The sequence below is a fragment of the Dromiciops gliroides genome, chromosome 1, assembly GCF_019393635.1.
Source record: "Dromiciops gliroides isolate mDroGli1 chromosome 1, mDroGli1.pri, whole genome shotgun sequence".
NCBI lineage: Eukaryota > Metazoa > Chordata > Mammalia > Microbiotheria > Microbiotheriidae > Dromiciops > Dromiciops gliroides.
In genome coordinates, this window is record NC_057861.1 from 704,774,840 (window position 1) to 704,790,348 (window position 15,509).

General features: G+C 43.4%; 1 protein-coding gene across 1 annotated transcript in view; it reads right to left on the minus strand.

Annotated features, from left to right (window-relative positions):
• GRIP2 (glutamate receptor interacting protein 2) overlaps positions 1-15,509 on the minus strand; it is a 409,705-nt gene that overhangs the window by 10,200 nt on the left and 383,996 nt on the right. Inside the window, exons 20-22 of the mRNA XM_043977635.1 lie at positions 13,098-13,254; positions 7,104-7,224; positions 2,695-2,937 (exon numbers count right to left, since the gene is read on the minus strand). Coding sequence (XP_043833570.1) covers positions 2,695-2,937; positions 7,104-7,224; positions 13,098-13,254 — 521 coding nt within the window. The remainder of the gene's footprint in view (positions 1-2,694; positions 2,938-7,103; positions 7,225-13,097; positions 13,255-15,509) is intronic.

The following is a 15,509-nucleotide window of genomic DNA, read 5'->3' on the forward strand; positions in this document are numbered from 1 at the left end:
TATAGCCTAACTGTGGTGTTGTAGAAAGATCAACAAATACAGAATCATGGGACCTGCATCCGCATCCCAGCCTTGTTCTTTGCTATTCACATGACCTTGGACAAGTCACTTTATTTCTTCTGGCCTCAGTTTCTATAGAATGAGAGGTTTGGCCTACACGATCGCTAATTTTCATTTTCCAGTCCCGAACCTGTGACCCTAACCAGGTAAGTTATAGGGGAGGCAGGCATAACTGCTGCAATAACAAACAGACCAACAGTTGCATTTGTCTTGAGGATGTTGGCCAGCTACCACACTTTCAATTGCTGCTTTCTTCAGCATTCTCCCTAGTCTTTTTTTTTTTTTTTTGCGGGGCAATGGGGGTTAAGTAACTTGCCCAGGGTCACACAGCTAGTAAGTGTCAAGTGTCTGAGGCCGGATTTGAACTCAGGTACTCCTGAATCCAGGGCCGGTGCTTTATCCACTGCGCCACCTAGCTGCCCCTTCTCCCTAGTCTTGATACAAAATTGGAGACCTCCCCACCCTTCTCTTGGGAAGTAGTAAGGAATTTAGCCTGAGTGTCTTCAGGGCTCTTTCTTGCCCCCCCCTCCCCGCCATTAGGGGACATTTGAGTATAACCACTGCAGGTCTTCCTTCTAGCGAGGTACATCATGGTAGCTGGGATGGGTCTAGAAAGGAGAAGAAATGGTGCCATGTTCTTCTGGCTTATAAACTATTACACTCATACCATGTTTCCCATCCCCATGAGAATATTGTTTACCTATCCAAATCCTACCCAACCTTTAAGGCTCAGCTCTATTTTTCATCTAGAAAGCCTTCTTTGACTGTGCTAGCCCATGAAATTTAAACCTGGGAGGGACCTCAGAGATGAAAATAACTTTATATCATGCTTTAAGGTCTGCAAAGTGCATCTCAATGGATCACCTAGTCCAGGTTACTCATTTTACAGACAAGGAAACTGAGGACCATGAAGTTAAGTGACTTGCTTGGGTAGTGTGTGAGAACCCACTTCTCTTCATTGCAAATCAATTTCTCTTGTCATTACACTATGACTATCCTCAGAGCTCCTATGAGACTTACTGTGTCTCATTTGTCATTTGTTGTTTGTCACAAATGTGTGCTAATGTTCTCTGTTTCAAGGCCTGTTTCTCCAAACAGGCTGGAGGTGCCCTCAGTTTAATAACCCTGCTTTGTACTTCTCTGTCTCTAGCACTGGAAAAAACACACGGGGAGTGTCCAGAGTTACAGAATCTCAGTGATGGGCAGAGGCCACCAAGCCCAACTCATCCCTGGACAAGAAGCCTCTCTCTGTCATAGCCAACAAGTGGTCATTCAAACAAGGACCCCTGTAAGCCCTGAAGTTGCCCATTCCACTCTCCCTAATTTTAGGAAGGTTTTCATCATAGCAAGTCTGTTTTTACCTTTCTGCCACGTCTACCTGATGACTCTGATTCTGACCTCCAGCACCAAGCAGAAGAAGTTGGTCTAATGCCCCTCTCCGTATCACTGCTTTCCATAGGCTCAAAGATACCTATCAGGTTTTCCTCTAAGTATTCTCCTTGGGCTAAACTCTCTCAATTTCTTTGGGTGATTCTCACAGGACATGATTTAGGGGGCTCTTCACCCTGGAGGCCCTCATCTTGTGGTTCACCAACTTACCAATTCCTCCCTATAATATTATCCTCAGAAGAGGAACCAATACTTCAGAGATGGTCTGACCAGGATAGCATACAGTAAATCTGGAGTATAGGACCATCCCTTCCCTAGATGTGAACACCATGACTCATTTCATCCTAAGATCGCACTACTTTTGTTGGATTCCCTATGAAGCTGGTAGGTGGTACAGTGGATAAAGTGTTGACCCTGGAGTCAGGAAAACCTGAGTTCAAATCTCAAGACAGACACTAAACTACCTGTGTGACACTGGGCAAGTCACAACCTCTGCCTGACTCAGTTTCCTCGACACTAAAATATGGATAATAATATCACTTAATATATGCTTTTTTCCTTCTTCTTGACTCATGAGGAATTTGTAAACTAAAATTCCAATGTCTTTTTCAGATGAACTGCTATCTAATGACACCTCCTTTAGTACATATTTGGGATATTGAGGGATTTTTGAACCCCTAGTGTAGAACTTTACATTTATTCCTATTAAATCATATCTTATTAGACTTGGTCCTATGTTCTAGTCTACTAAGATTATTTTGGACCCTGATTGCCATAAAATAGATTAGCCTTCCCTTCTATCTTAGGGTCATTGGTTGTTTTACTTAGTGATAGTAATTTCTTAATTCTCATCCCATTCCATCTCTATCTCTTTTTTCACTCTTTTCAGACTGTTTCATAGAAGTCCTGGTTGTAGTTGACATAATATAATATAATAATAATATAATAAATTATAATATATATAAAACATATAACATAAAAATGATAATAATAACAGCTATCATTTATATAGCACTTTAAGGTTTGCAAAGTGCTTCACAAATATTTATCTCATTTGATTCTCACAACAAGCCTGGGAGGCAGGTGTTATTATTATATCAATTTTTACAGATGGGGTAACTAAAGCAGACAGAGGTTAAGTGACTTGCCCAGGATCACACAGCCAGGAAGTGTCTGAAGTTGGATCAAACTCAGGTCTTTCTTATTCCAGCACCTGATGACTCTATACCAGGACCAGATATTCACCTTATATAATTCAAGAGGAGTTGGTGACATGATTTCCAGCATCTCCTCCTTGACTGCCTGCATTTTCAAGCCTTCCTCAGCTGTCTTGGTGGAGACCACGTGGCCCTCACTCGGATCCCGGGTCCCCTGCTGGAAGGTTCCTTTCCACCAGGGACTTCGTCCAGTTGACCCTGACGATGGATCCAAGGTCACAGGGCTGCCATCAAGGCCCAAGCTGTGCACATTCCCTGTCATGATGGAAGCCTGTAGTGAAGAGATGTTAGGCGAGTGAAATTAGAATAGTGTAAGTAACTGCGCTGGGGTCAACCCAGAAAGAGCAAAATGCAACCAAGGAATAGGCAGGAATAGGAAGGTGGGGGGTGATTCTTTGGATAAAATGGGGAATCCTTAACAGGGAGAAGATAAGGTTAAAGCTAGCATTTTACAGAGGGAAAAGCCAGATCCTTGTGCCTGAGCTCTCAGTCAACAGCTGTGTGACCCTGGGCAAATCCCCTCTCCAGAAGTCAATTTCTACTCCTGTGAAATTATGAAATTACAGAGAACAAACTGAGGCACAGAGAATTTAAGTGACCTGCCCAGGATCATACAGGTAGGAAGTGTTTGAGAAAGGATTTGAACTCAGGTATATCCTGACTCTAAGTCCCATGCTCTAACGACCGGACCATCTGGCTGCCACTTAGCTTCTGTTTGCTCATCTCTAGACATTCCCAAAGGACTCTTCGAGCTTCAATGATCTGTGAACCGAAAATGGAGCTATCCCCATGAGGAAGAACTCTTTAAACTATTGTCACTATTTAACCCTGTTAGCAGGTCAAGGGCCTCGGGGAACCAGCGTCTGGATGGCAAATAGGGGAGTCCAAAGATTCCTCATATTCCCTTCTCTTGGCCACAGGAAGGGTCCCAGAGGAGGTGATAATGTGACTCTTGGTGAGCTAGAGATGACTCATAGATCTAATCTGAGCCTTGGCGCCATTCTGACACACTTTTTTTTTTTTTTTTTGCACTTCAGCATAGCATCCATCCCAAAATAACCTTGATGAGCTAGTACCCAGAAGGCAACAGCCTGAAGCCAGCCACAGGAAGCTCTGGCCGAATTGTTGTAAGGCTAGTTTTCACTATGAGAAGCCCCATGGCTTAGTGAATAGAGAGCTGACCTTGTATCCAAGAAGTCACCTGAGTTTAAGCCCCACCCCTGACATGTCCTGATTGCCTGACTGTATGACCACGGGTAATTCTCCAAGACTGGAAGTCATAGGGAAGGTGTCGACTTGAATTGGTAGAGAAGAGTTTCCCCATCTGGGAGTTCCTTATACAATGGAAATCAGACGTCTAATCTCTGTCCCAATCCTGTTCTCATCTAAAGCCTAGCCATCCTTCATGGCTCACCTGACATCTCCCCTCCTATTGGAAATTCTCCCACTACCACAGCCCACACTCATATCTCTCATCTTTGAACTCCTATCGCATATGTAGTCTGCTTAACATACTTAACTGGCCTCTAATATATGAGGGGGGGGCATTTAGGTGGTGCAGTGGAGAAAGCACCAGACCTGGAGTCAGGAAGACTAATCTTCATGAGTTCAAATCTGGCTTCAGACTCTTTCTAGCTGTGTGACCCTGGGCAAATCACTTAACCCTGTTTGTCTCAGTTTCCTCATCTATAAAATGAACCAGAGAAGGAAACGGCAAATCACCAGCATCTTTGCCAAGAAAACCCCAAATAGGGTCATGAAGAATCAGACATGACTGAAACAACTGAACAACAATGAATATGTCTTATTTTTTCAGGTTGAGTCTAATAATAATAACTTTCATTAATGCATAGTCAAGGTTACAAACCTCTTTATCTGTAACAACTCTATGAGGTAGGTAGCAAAAATGTTGTCCCTATTTTTCAGATGAGGAAACTAAGTTTAAGTGATTTGCCCAGGGTCACACCACTGGTAAATGAGAGGTCATACCTGAACTTAGTCTTCTTGACTCCAGGTCCAGCACTCTATCCACTAGGCCAGCCTTTAGTTGTGAAACTCACTTTTTCCTTGGCTTCCATGTCACTTCCTTCTCTTATATCAATGACCTCTCCTCTGTTGCTTTTTAAAAATCATCCCATCTTCTACTTCTCCCCTAAATGTGGGTGTTCCCCCAAGGATATGCCAACCTTCTTTTCTTCTCTCTCTTTACATGCTCTCTTTTGAAAACATTCTCCATTTTCATGCTTTCAACATTCATTCATTGGCAGAAGGTTTCTAAATCTGTGCCTCTGACCCTGTCCATCAACCTTGTATTTCCAACTTCCTCTTGTATGACTTGTAGTCACTTTTAACTCAATATATCCCACCCCAAACTCACCAACTCACCTCCGGATATGAAATGCATTACCTTACCCCCTTTTAGCTGTGTCTGTCAATGGTATCACTACTCTCTACCCCCATTACACAAACTATACACATTGATCTTTAACTACACATGGAGGATAAAGGAAGGATCAGTCACCATATCCATTGGTAATTGCCTCCAAAGCCAATTTAAAATCCCCTCCCGCAAGAAAAACCAGTGTCATAGCTTTATGGTCATGCCTTTCTTGGATCAAAATTAGGATTCCCCAGTTAGACCCTCAATCTTAGTCATAAGATTTGTCTCTGAATGGATTTGTATCTCTGAAAAAATTTAAATCCACCATCTAAGGGCCAATAATTGTTAACACTGGGAAGATTCAAAAGGATTATAACATTTAGAACTCATAAGGACCTTAAAGATTATTGTATTAAGGCTCAGAGATGTGGAGAGATTTGCTGAAAAGTCATGCAGGACATAAGTCAAAGTTAGGAATCAAACCTGGAGGAGTTCATTGGCCACTCTACCACACTGTATACTTTGAAGGTTCTGAGCAGCTGCTCCACAACAGGAATTCTCCCCATGCCTCAAGCATTAATTGATATTGCCTTCCAGGGGTGATGGCACTTGGAAGAGTGTATAAGTCCTGATATGTTCATATAAGGTTCAGCAGATCAAGTCACTTCTACCTAAAGTATATTTGTGCTATGAGCATGTCTACTCTTTAGTTTTAGGGTATACACACACACACACGCAATCATATGCACATATATCTGTGCCATTTTAGATTTTAAAATGGAAATGGCTTTCTTGAGAAATCATCTAAGCCTAAATTCTTTATTTGTAGGCCCAAACAGGCTACAAAAGTGGACTGTGTATGGAATCAGGCAGTTTAATCCGGTCTCTGCCCATTATGACCTATGAGACCTAGAGGCAAGTCATAACATCCTTGGGCTTCAGATCCCTCACCTATAAAATAAGGAAGTTGGACTGGACAGCTGCTGAGGGGCTCTTCTTATTTTAAATCCTATGATCCTTAATGTGTGAGAGTGTGTGTGTGTGTGTGTGTGTGTGTGTGTGTGTGTGTGTGTGTGTAAAATACTGATTCCCTAGGACAAATCTATGGTGTGTCAGATTGGATGACATTCTAAGGTGCATTCTAACTCTGTTTCTATTATTCAGTGATCCTAAGATCCAGGGTCCCATGGGTAGCTAGGATGCAAATCCAGGACTTCTGGGTTCCAGATCCAATTTTCTTCTTTTCTTTTTTAAAAATTTCATTTATTTTTTATTAATTTATTTATTGGGGTTATATTTGGTTATATTTATTCATTAGTGTTGAAAAATTGGGACCTGGAAAAGACCTTAGCTTAAAAAGTCTGCCCCACTGCATCTGGGGCCATCTCTAGTCATGCTGATGTGTATCTTGCTTCTGGACCCAGATGACTCCAGAGGAGAGAGTGAGGTTGGTGACCTTGTACAGACCTGCCTCACTTAAATCCAATTCAGTGCAAGTCATGATATCACCCTGATGATGTGGTCTTCTTCCAAAACAAAGAACAAACAACAACAATAATTACTGATGTAAACAAATACCAAATAAAGCGAACATTTCCAGGACAGGAGAGGACTGTACATGAAATGGTGAATCTATTTATATATGGCTTGCTTTTCTTCTGAATATATTGTTCCACACCACCTCATCACTTATCTCCCTTACACGATTGAATTGGTATCTTGAGGTTCTCCAATAACATCCTAACCACCAAATGTATTGAATAACTTCATCTGCATAGGCTCTTAGGATCCTAGATGTAGGGCAAGGAAGGACCTCAGAGGCAAGTTTCCCTAACTTTTCTGCCATATAAAACATCCAACACGCAACTTTCATAGCTGTCCTGCTTATCTGTGCTCCCTTCTGTCTTCTTGGCCAGTGTCCTTTCCATGGTACTATGCAGTGCCTACTTGCCTGCGATGTGTACTAACCCATCAAATCTTCCCCAGAGGCCTCAGGTAGATCACCAGCCCATCATCTTTCAGCCCTCCAATGCCAGTTCCTAAAGGCACTGACTTACCTCAATCTCCCTCAGAAGCTCAGACTGGCCGCATGTTTCCAAGTCCTCCAGAGCTTCTCCAAAAACACGCCAAAAATTATCCTCATGAGCGGGCTCCGGGCCGTTGTGGCGGCCGGGGAATCTGTTGTAACGTAGGAACCAAAGATTGTCAGCGCTCGCTCTTCTCGGGGAGGACGGAAGCCAGAAAGCCTAGCTCGCGGGGACCGCCAGCAAAGCAGAGACTTGAGGAGTCTTCATATACAAAAGCAAACAACATGAACTTTTCATCAGGCAAGGGAGTCCCAAATACAAAACCTTCATGCATTTACTACCAGGGCAACCGGCCCCTTCAGAGGATGCCTGAAGTTGGTGTAGCAATGTCAAGTTCGAGAGGGAAAAAACCGAAAATAAGCCTGAAGGAACACTGGAGGTTTGGGAAGACTTTTTTTGGTGAAATAGAGAAGTGAAAAGGAAAAAATGATGCATTATGGGTGAACCAGGAGCTTCAGAGACTGGTTAGTACAAGGGCGGATGAGACAGGGCTGAGAGCTGAGACACAGAACACCTGAGAAGAGAGAGAAAAACACAGAGGATACAGACAGGGTGAGAAAAATGGTAACTACATAGTAGGTCTCCAGGGACTCAATAACAGAAAGGATGTAATAGAAAATGGTGGCCTTTGACCAGACACACAAATTCTGAGTGCTTCAATAAAATGTATTCACAATGTGATTTAGAGTCACAGAATGTCAAGGCTGGAAGGAGTCTTAGAACACAGAATGTCAGAGCTAGAAGGGACCATAGAACATAGAACATTGGAGCTTGAAGGGGCCTTAGGATATTAGGTCAAAACTAGATGGGGCCTCAGAACACAGGCTGTTAGAGCTGGGAGGGACACTAGAACACATAACATCAAAGCTAGGATTAAACTTAGAATACCCAACAGTAGAACATGGAATGTTGGAGCTAGAAGGAACTTTAGAAATGATTTAATCTAGCCTCTTCATTTTTTTTTTGCGGGACAACGAGGGTTAAGTGACTTGCACAGGGTCACACAGCTAGTAAGTGTCAAGTGTCTGAGGCTGGATTTGAACTCAGGTTCTCCTGAATCCAGGGCTGGCGCTTTATCTACTGCATCACCTAGCTGCCCCCAAGCCTTTTCATTTTACAGATGACCAAACATGCATTTCCCCATAAAGGAGAAATAATTTCCTCAAAGTTGTGTTTTTGGCAAAGTCAGGGCTAGGACCCAGGTTTCCTGGTTCCCAGCCCACCCCTCTTTCAGTTATACCTTGAAAATACATATGGAAGTCTAACCATTGTCATTCGACTGTAGTAGAGTTGGCTGTTGGTCTTGATTACACTATCTACAATGTGGGTAAAGAAAGAGTTGAAGTTCAAAAGGTCAGAAATATTCTTGTGATTTTATAGTTGGAAAGATGGAGGATATGACTGAAGACATGAAGACATTGGAATCATGAACTTGAAACTGAACTATAATATGTGTTTCATGGTTCCATGATAAGTGTGATATCTCCATGAATAGGATGAAGAGGATGACCACCAAAGGTCTACTTTGATGCCCAGGATAGGAACTAGTAATTTTAGTTCCTGGGACAAACAGTACCAAATTTGCCTGGGACAAATGTACTCTCAAATTAAGTTTTTTCTGGCCCTCAAATTAATTTTTGAAAAAAAATTCTTGTGAAGAAAGTGGCAGGACATCATTTTGTGGCAGATAGAAAACCAGGCACCTCCAGAGTAGAAAGCATGAAATACTATGAGTGGGATCAGGGAGCAGCTCACCTTAGGTGTGGGAAGGGTATCCTAGCCATGGGCAGCACCCTGTTTTAACTGATTAATAGAACTTCTTGTATTTGGCATCCTGATACAAAGTCCTGTCTGTCCCACCCTAGTTATAGCTATGTTGATGCATCTCACAGGAATTTCTCAATGGGACATGAATTCTACCAGACCCTACTGAACTAGAATAGTTTTTAATATGAAAGCTTGGGACTAGCCTCACTAAACTTAGTCATATCACTGGAAAGCTGGCTGTCGAGTGATGAATTATTCTGGCCATGTTTATTCATTAGGACTGACACATGCCCAGGATGTGACTTACATTGGTGGAGGTGTCCTCATGCTTGTGAAATCATGAGTCTTTTGGAGTTCTGAAATATTCCTAAAGTATTCTGGGGTAAAGCTCATGTGTGCTAGGCTGTATGTTGTCTTAGATTTTGACTAGGAGGTGGCGACAAATATTCTAAACATTAGTTTCTTTAAAATATACTCCTCAATACTTTGATATTTTCATGAAAGAGAGGATGTCGGTTACTAAGGTATGTATCCATTTTTTTTTTTTTGGTGGGGCAATGAGGGTTAAGTGACTTGCCCAGGGTCACATAGCTAGCTAGTGTCAAGTGTCTGAGTCTGGATTTGAATTCAGGTCCTCCTGAATCCAGGGCCAGTGCTTTATCCACTGTGCCACTTAGCTGCCCCCAAGTGTCTATCCATTTTATTGAGACATGCTATACATTTCTAGTTCTATCTACAGTCAACAATAGTACATACCCATTGATTAAATTCCCTGGAAAGTTTTTTGGCTAGAGGTTGGACTGAATGGTCAGGAGGGAGAGTGTGAAAACAGTCATGGAGGAAGCTTGTTCCTGCCTCATTTTTAGGACCCTTGTTATAAACAAAGTATTTATTCACCCCTGGGTTGTGTGCACCAGCTTCATTTTTCTCTGGGGGTACTGAGGACAGGAAGTAGGGTTTAGTGCTTTGAAGTCATGGACCTTACAAACCTCTGAAATAGCTGGGGAAAGTCCTTTTCAGTCAAAGGTCTCATTCTTGAGAAGTTACCCAACAGGGGCCTATCCACCCAAGTGGAAAAACAAAGGAAAAAACAAACAAACAAGACCAATGAGAAAGGAGCTGCCTCCTGTGACCCATTACTCCTGCAAGAAGGAGCTTTCTTGGTGGAGGAAGCTATAGGGACTTATCTCTCCCTCTCTGGTGCTAAGCCCTGGATCAAATTTCATTTCACTTTCAAAACACACAAGCTCTGCTCAAACACACACACACACACACACACACACACACACACACACACACACACACACACACACACACACACTCTTTGTTCATTCTGAAAGTTGCCAGGAGCTAGTCCTTCCTTGGGGTAACAGCTGGGTCTCATCAGATACCTAAAGGACACCAGAGGGTCCTGGCAACATCCATTCTTAAGTCTCTGGTCCCAGATTTCTGGAAGAGAAACAACTTAGACCAGAGAAGCCAAGAATCAATCCCTTAGTGAAATAACATCTGGTTTGTGTTGGGCTCTGCGGTACTCACACAGCTCTTGGGAGGCACTAGCTAGGATGCTGCAGTGATTCGAAGGTTAGCTTACACTAGTCGCCGTGTCCTGGAATCAGAGTAGACACACGTTTCTCCTCTCTTAAAGCACGTGTGTGTGGGGGACAGGGTGGGTGATTTAGGGGATGCATACATAGATAACATTTTCATCGTCGTCGTGGCTAAGGACCAGACTTTGGCTTATGCTAACTGTGAAATAATTACATTTGCACAGTGGTTTACACAGTTTACAAAGCATTTGCCTCTCAGTAAGGGTGGTGGTGGTGGTGGTAGGGAAGTAAAGAAGGAGGAGAAAGGAGGGTGGGTAGTGCAATTGTTTTAAAAAGAAGGGAAACTGAGGCTTGAGAGGCGACTGCAGTCACAGAATGTGCTGAAAGGGGCATTAGATTCTCCTTGTGCCAGAGCTGGAAGGGGCCTTAGAACAGGGAGTGTCAGAGCTAGAAGGGACCTAAGCGTTCGTCTAGTATAATTCTCTCCTGAAGTATGGAAGAATTAAGGTCCTTGTTGGCACCAATCATTGGATTGTTTGCACGGTCATCTCTCCACATTAACCCAACCATTACGCCCTTCTTAGAAAACAATAAGAGGTTTGAATGGCACAGAGATGGGTGAAACTTAGCTGAGATTTCTTTTGGGGAGGGGAAATCTCTTTTTATCAGGAGGACAGCTCAGGGTCTTAGTGAAATGAACAATTCTCCTTTGTCGAAGAACTCTAGGGAGAAAGCTAGTGAGCAAAGGTGAGAGGAATCATTCCCTGCTCCCAAACAGAGACCCAAGGTCTAGAACACATTAGTCCCCAGGTGAGTCCTTGGGTTCGTGGAATAGACTTTTTGTATGAATGGTAGCACACGGCCAAAGGACCTTGCTTCTGACAGACAAGAAATAAAGGACACAAAATGACAGTGACAGGGTCCTGGGGTGGAGGTGAGGGTAGAAGAACAGGAAGGGCCTAGGAGATGATCTGCCACCAGATGGGTCCCTACTGCCCTCAGAACAGGGAAGAGAGAGAGCTTTCCCCCCCGGGGGCCAGGGTGCTGAATCAAGTCAGCCTGGATCACAGCTCTCTCTGTTCCCTATTCCGTGTTGTGATTTTTTTGGGAAACAAATTTTTAATTCAGCCAAATTCAACAGCTGCATATGTCTAGTCTCCTTAGTGGTTCTTAACCTGTGATCCATGAGCCTTTTTTTTTTTAAAGTTCCTTTTTAAAAATATTTATAATAGTTAATTTTTTTAATGTAAAACATATTTCCATCATGAACTTCTTTTTAAAAATATTTTGACAACTGTATTTCAATATAATTGGTTTTCTTTGTAATTCTATGTATTTTATGCATTTAAAAACGTTATTCCAAGAAGGGATCTGTAGTTCTGGCCAGACTGCCAAAGAGCAGCTAGGTGGTACAGTGCATAGAGCTCTGAGCCTGGAGTTGGGGAGAACTGGGTTCGAATCCTGCCCCAGACTTCCTAGCTGTGTCATCCTGGGCAAGTCACTTAACCTCTGTTGGCCTCAGTTTCCTTATCTGTAAAATGAGGATAATAATAGCACCTACCACCCAATGTGGTTGTGAGGATCATATGAGATAATACTTGTGAAGCACCTTGCAAACCTCACATTGCTATATATGTGCCATTAATAGCTATTAATAATAAGAATAGTAGCTAACATTTTTATAGCACTTGCTATGTGCCAGGCATCATGCTGAGCTCTATACAATTATTAGCTCATTTGATCCTCACAACAACCCTGGGAGGTAGGTGGTACTATTATCCCCACTTTAATAGCTGAAGAAACTGAGGCAAACAGTGACTTGTCCAGGGTCACATAGGTAATAAGTGTCTGAGGCAGGATTTGAACTCAAGTTTTCCAACTCCAGGTCCAGAGTCCAGGTTCAGGTCCAGGTCCATTGCACTATCTACCTGTCTTTAATTATAGATGCTATGTATGATACAAAACAAACTGCAAAAAGACAGTCAGGAATGATGGTTCAAATTGTGGCGGCTTTTTCCTCCTTCAATCTGGGATTATTCCCAGACTCTTGGGAGACCAGCAAAGACCAGAGCTGGATTTGTCATAGCTCTCCAAGGACAGACCTGGCTTGGCTCTGAGACTGGGGAGTAACGCGGGGCAGGGGGATCCAGTCCCCCCTTCCTATATCCCTCTCCTCTGAGTCACACGACACAGGTGAGTGGGAGAGTGGGGACGGCTGAGTGGAAACCTATACCCATTGCTGGCCAGATGTCCTGGTGACAGTGGATTGGACTGCAGACACGGATAGCACTTCATTCGTGGGTTCTGCTGGAGGAAGGATGGCTGATCAGGAAAAGGGGGATGTGGCACGAGAGTTGGGGGCGGGGCTAGACAGCCAAGCTCTTGGGAAGCGGGAAGGGAAAGGGAAGAAGGAGCAGGAGCAGTCGACATCCTGCTGCCCAAGTGGCCTAGTTCGCTGCCGGAGACTTTGGACCATACTACACAGGAACATGAGGCTTAGGGTTGGACGAGATCTTGGATTTCTAACAGGAAAGAAAGGAACCTGTGTTCTTCCGCTTCACCCCACCCTCCCTTGGTCCTTATCCTAAGTGGGCTCAAGACAGTAAGCGTTGATTTTCGCCCTCCCGCTGTCTCGCCCCCTACAGACCTAGTGGGCTTGTCCCATTCATCCTCAGGGAAGCTCCCGTCCGGGTAGGGGTAGCTGGTCTTTCTGGGCTCCCCAGGAGGGGGGCTGCTCTTCACCCTACTGGGCCGCCACTCCTGGGGGTGCAGGCTGATTCCTGCAGCTGGAGGGACGTACGTGCCTGTGGAGCGAGTAGAGAAAGCAAAGGCCAACAGCTCACGAGGCCTCTGGGATGGGTGAGCCAGAGAACCCCCGGGAAGGCTTCATCTTTAATTTGATAATCCGCCACCTACTCCTCCCTATCCCCACACCTCCTCCCAGACACACCCACTCACTGGACCCAGGCAACACTAGACCTGCTCCCAACTCGACGCCTATATCTTTGCTGTTACTCTCTTCGCCCCTACACTCCGCTGTGCTCTCCCCACCGGTCCAACCCCAACTGCTCCGCATCCTCACATCCGCGGAGCCTTCCCTGCCTACCCCAACCCACAGGAATCTACCCTTCTGCTACTTCCTCGCTGTACTTGATGTTTATACCACGTGACTTAACACTCGGCTATGGGTCAAGCATGCCATCAATTGTTTCATGCAATAATAGTGAAAATTATGCCTGTAGAGCACTATGGTTAACGAAATGCATCTGTTTACTATTCTTCATATCCAGCCCTCCCTCTTTCCTTCATGGCTATAATGCTTCCTTTCCTGTCTCTGCCTCTTAGAAATATATTTGTACATGTGTGTGTGTTTGTATATATACATACATACACTATGCAGACTATATGTATATATGCACATATATAGTGCTTGTATACATGTGTATATGTGCATGTTTATACGTATATATTTTATAAATTATATCTTTTTGTATATATAAATTATATATGTGTATATACATACATACATACATCTCTCTCTCTCTCTCCATCATCTATCCATGTCTCATGTGGGCTAGCCTTGTCTCTCCAACTAGAATTCTTCAATTTGAGCCAATATAAAGTCATCAAGCACTTACTGTGTGTAATAGAGCACTGTGCTAGGTTCTAGGGATAGCAAAAAACCACTCTCTGTCCCTCAAGAAGCTTACATTCTAATTGAGGTGGGAATGTGTGCATGGGAATAGGGGTGAGAACATGTAACACATCCGTGGATAAACACATACAAAATGCAGAGAGGCAACAAGGTCCTTATTAGTATGAATAATGAATCCCATGAAGTGGCCATATTTTTAAAATTTTCATTACATATTTCCATTGGGTTGGAACCAATTACCATATTTTACATATAATTATACTTCAACTCATGCAAATTAGAATAATGCCACTACTTCATTCTTCATACTAATTAGGATCCACTGCAATTTCTGGAGGATAAGAGCACTAATAATTTAAGAATCCGGAAGGGCTTCCTGGATGGGCAGTTAGATGGTGCAGCAGATAGAGTGCCTGGCCTGGATTCAGGAAGATTCATCTTCCTGAGTTCAAATCTTACTTCAGACACTTCCTAACTGTGTGACCCTGGGCAAGTCACTTAACCCAATCTGCCTTGGTTTCCTCAGCTGTAATATGGACTGGAGAAGGAAATGGCAAACCAGTCTAGTATCTCTGCTAAGAAAACCCCAAATGGGGTCACAGAGAGCTGTACAGGACTGAAATGACTCAATGACAACAACAACAAAGGAATTCATGGAGTAGGTGGTACCTGAGTTGAGCTTTAAAGGAAAATTCTTAGAGATGGAGGTGAAGGAGCACATTCCAGACATGGTGGAGCACCTATAGAAGGGTATGGAGGTGGAAGAAAGACTGCTAGATTTGGAGAATGACTAGTAGACCAGTTGTGCTAAAGAGTTCCCAAAGGAAGGTAATATGAAATTAGTTTGGTAAGATAGATAGGACCCAAGTTGTGGAGGCCTTTGAGTAGCACCCTGAGGAGTTTAGGTTTGATCTGAGTATCAGGAAGAAGCTAGCAACAATTTTAGATTTGTGGTTGGATTTGTGTCTTGGGAAGAGTGTTTTGGTAGCTGTGTAGATGCCAGATTGGAGAAGAGTGACCTGGAATCTAGAAGATCAATGAGGAGGCTAATGCAATGGGTCTGGCAAGAGGTCTCAAGAGCCTTAATTGGGGCAATGATCACAAGTATGGGGAGAAGGGAATGGATATAAAAGTCTAAATTAATAAGACTTGATCACTGGCAAGATGTAGGGGGTAAGAGGGAGGGAAAAGTCAAGGATAACTCTCAGATTGTGAACCTGAATACCTGGAAGGATGGAGGGACCCCGAAAAAGGTAGGGAAGTTTGCAGTAGCAGTGACTCATAGAAAGGAAGATAATGATTTCTCTTTTGAATATGCCAAATATGAGATACCAATGGGATATCCAAGGGGAGATGTTGAGCAGGCAACTAATGACATTGGACAGCTCAAGGCAGAAAATAAGG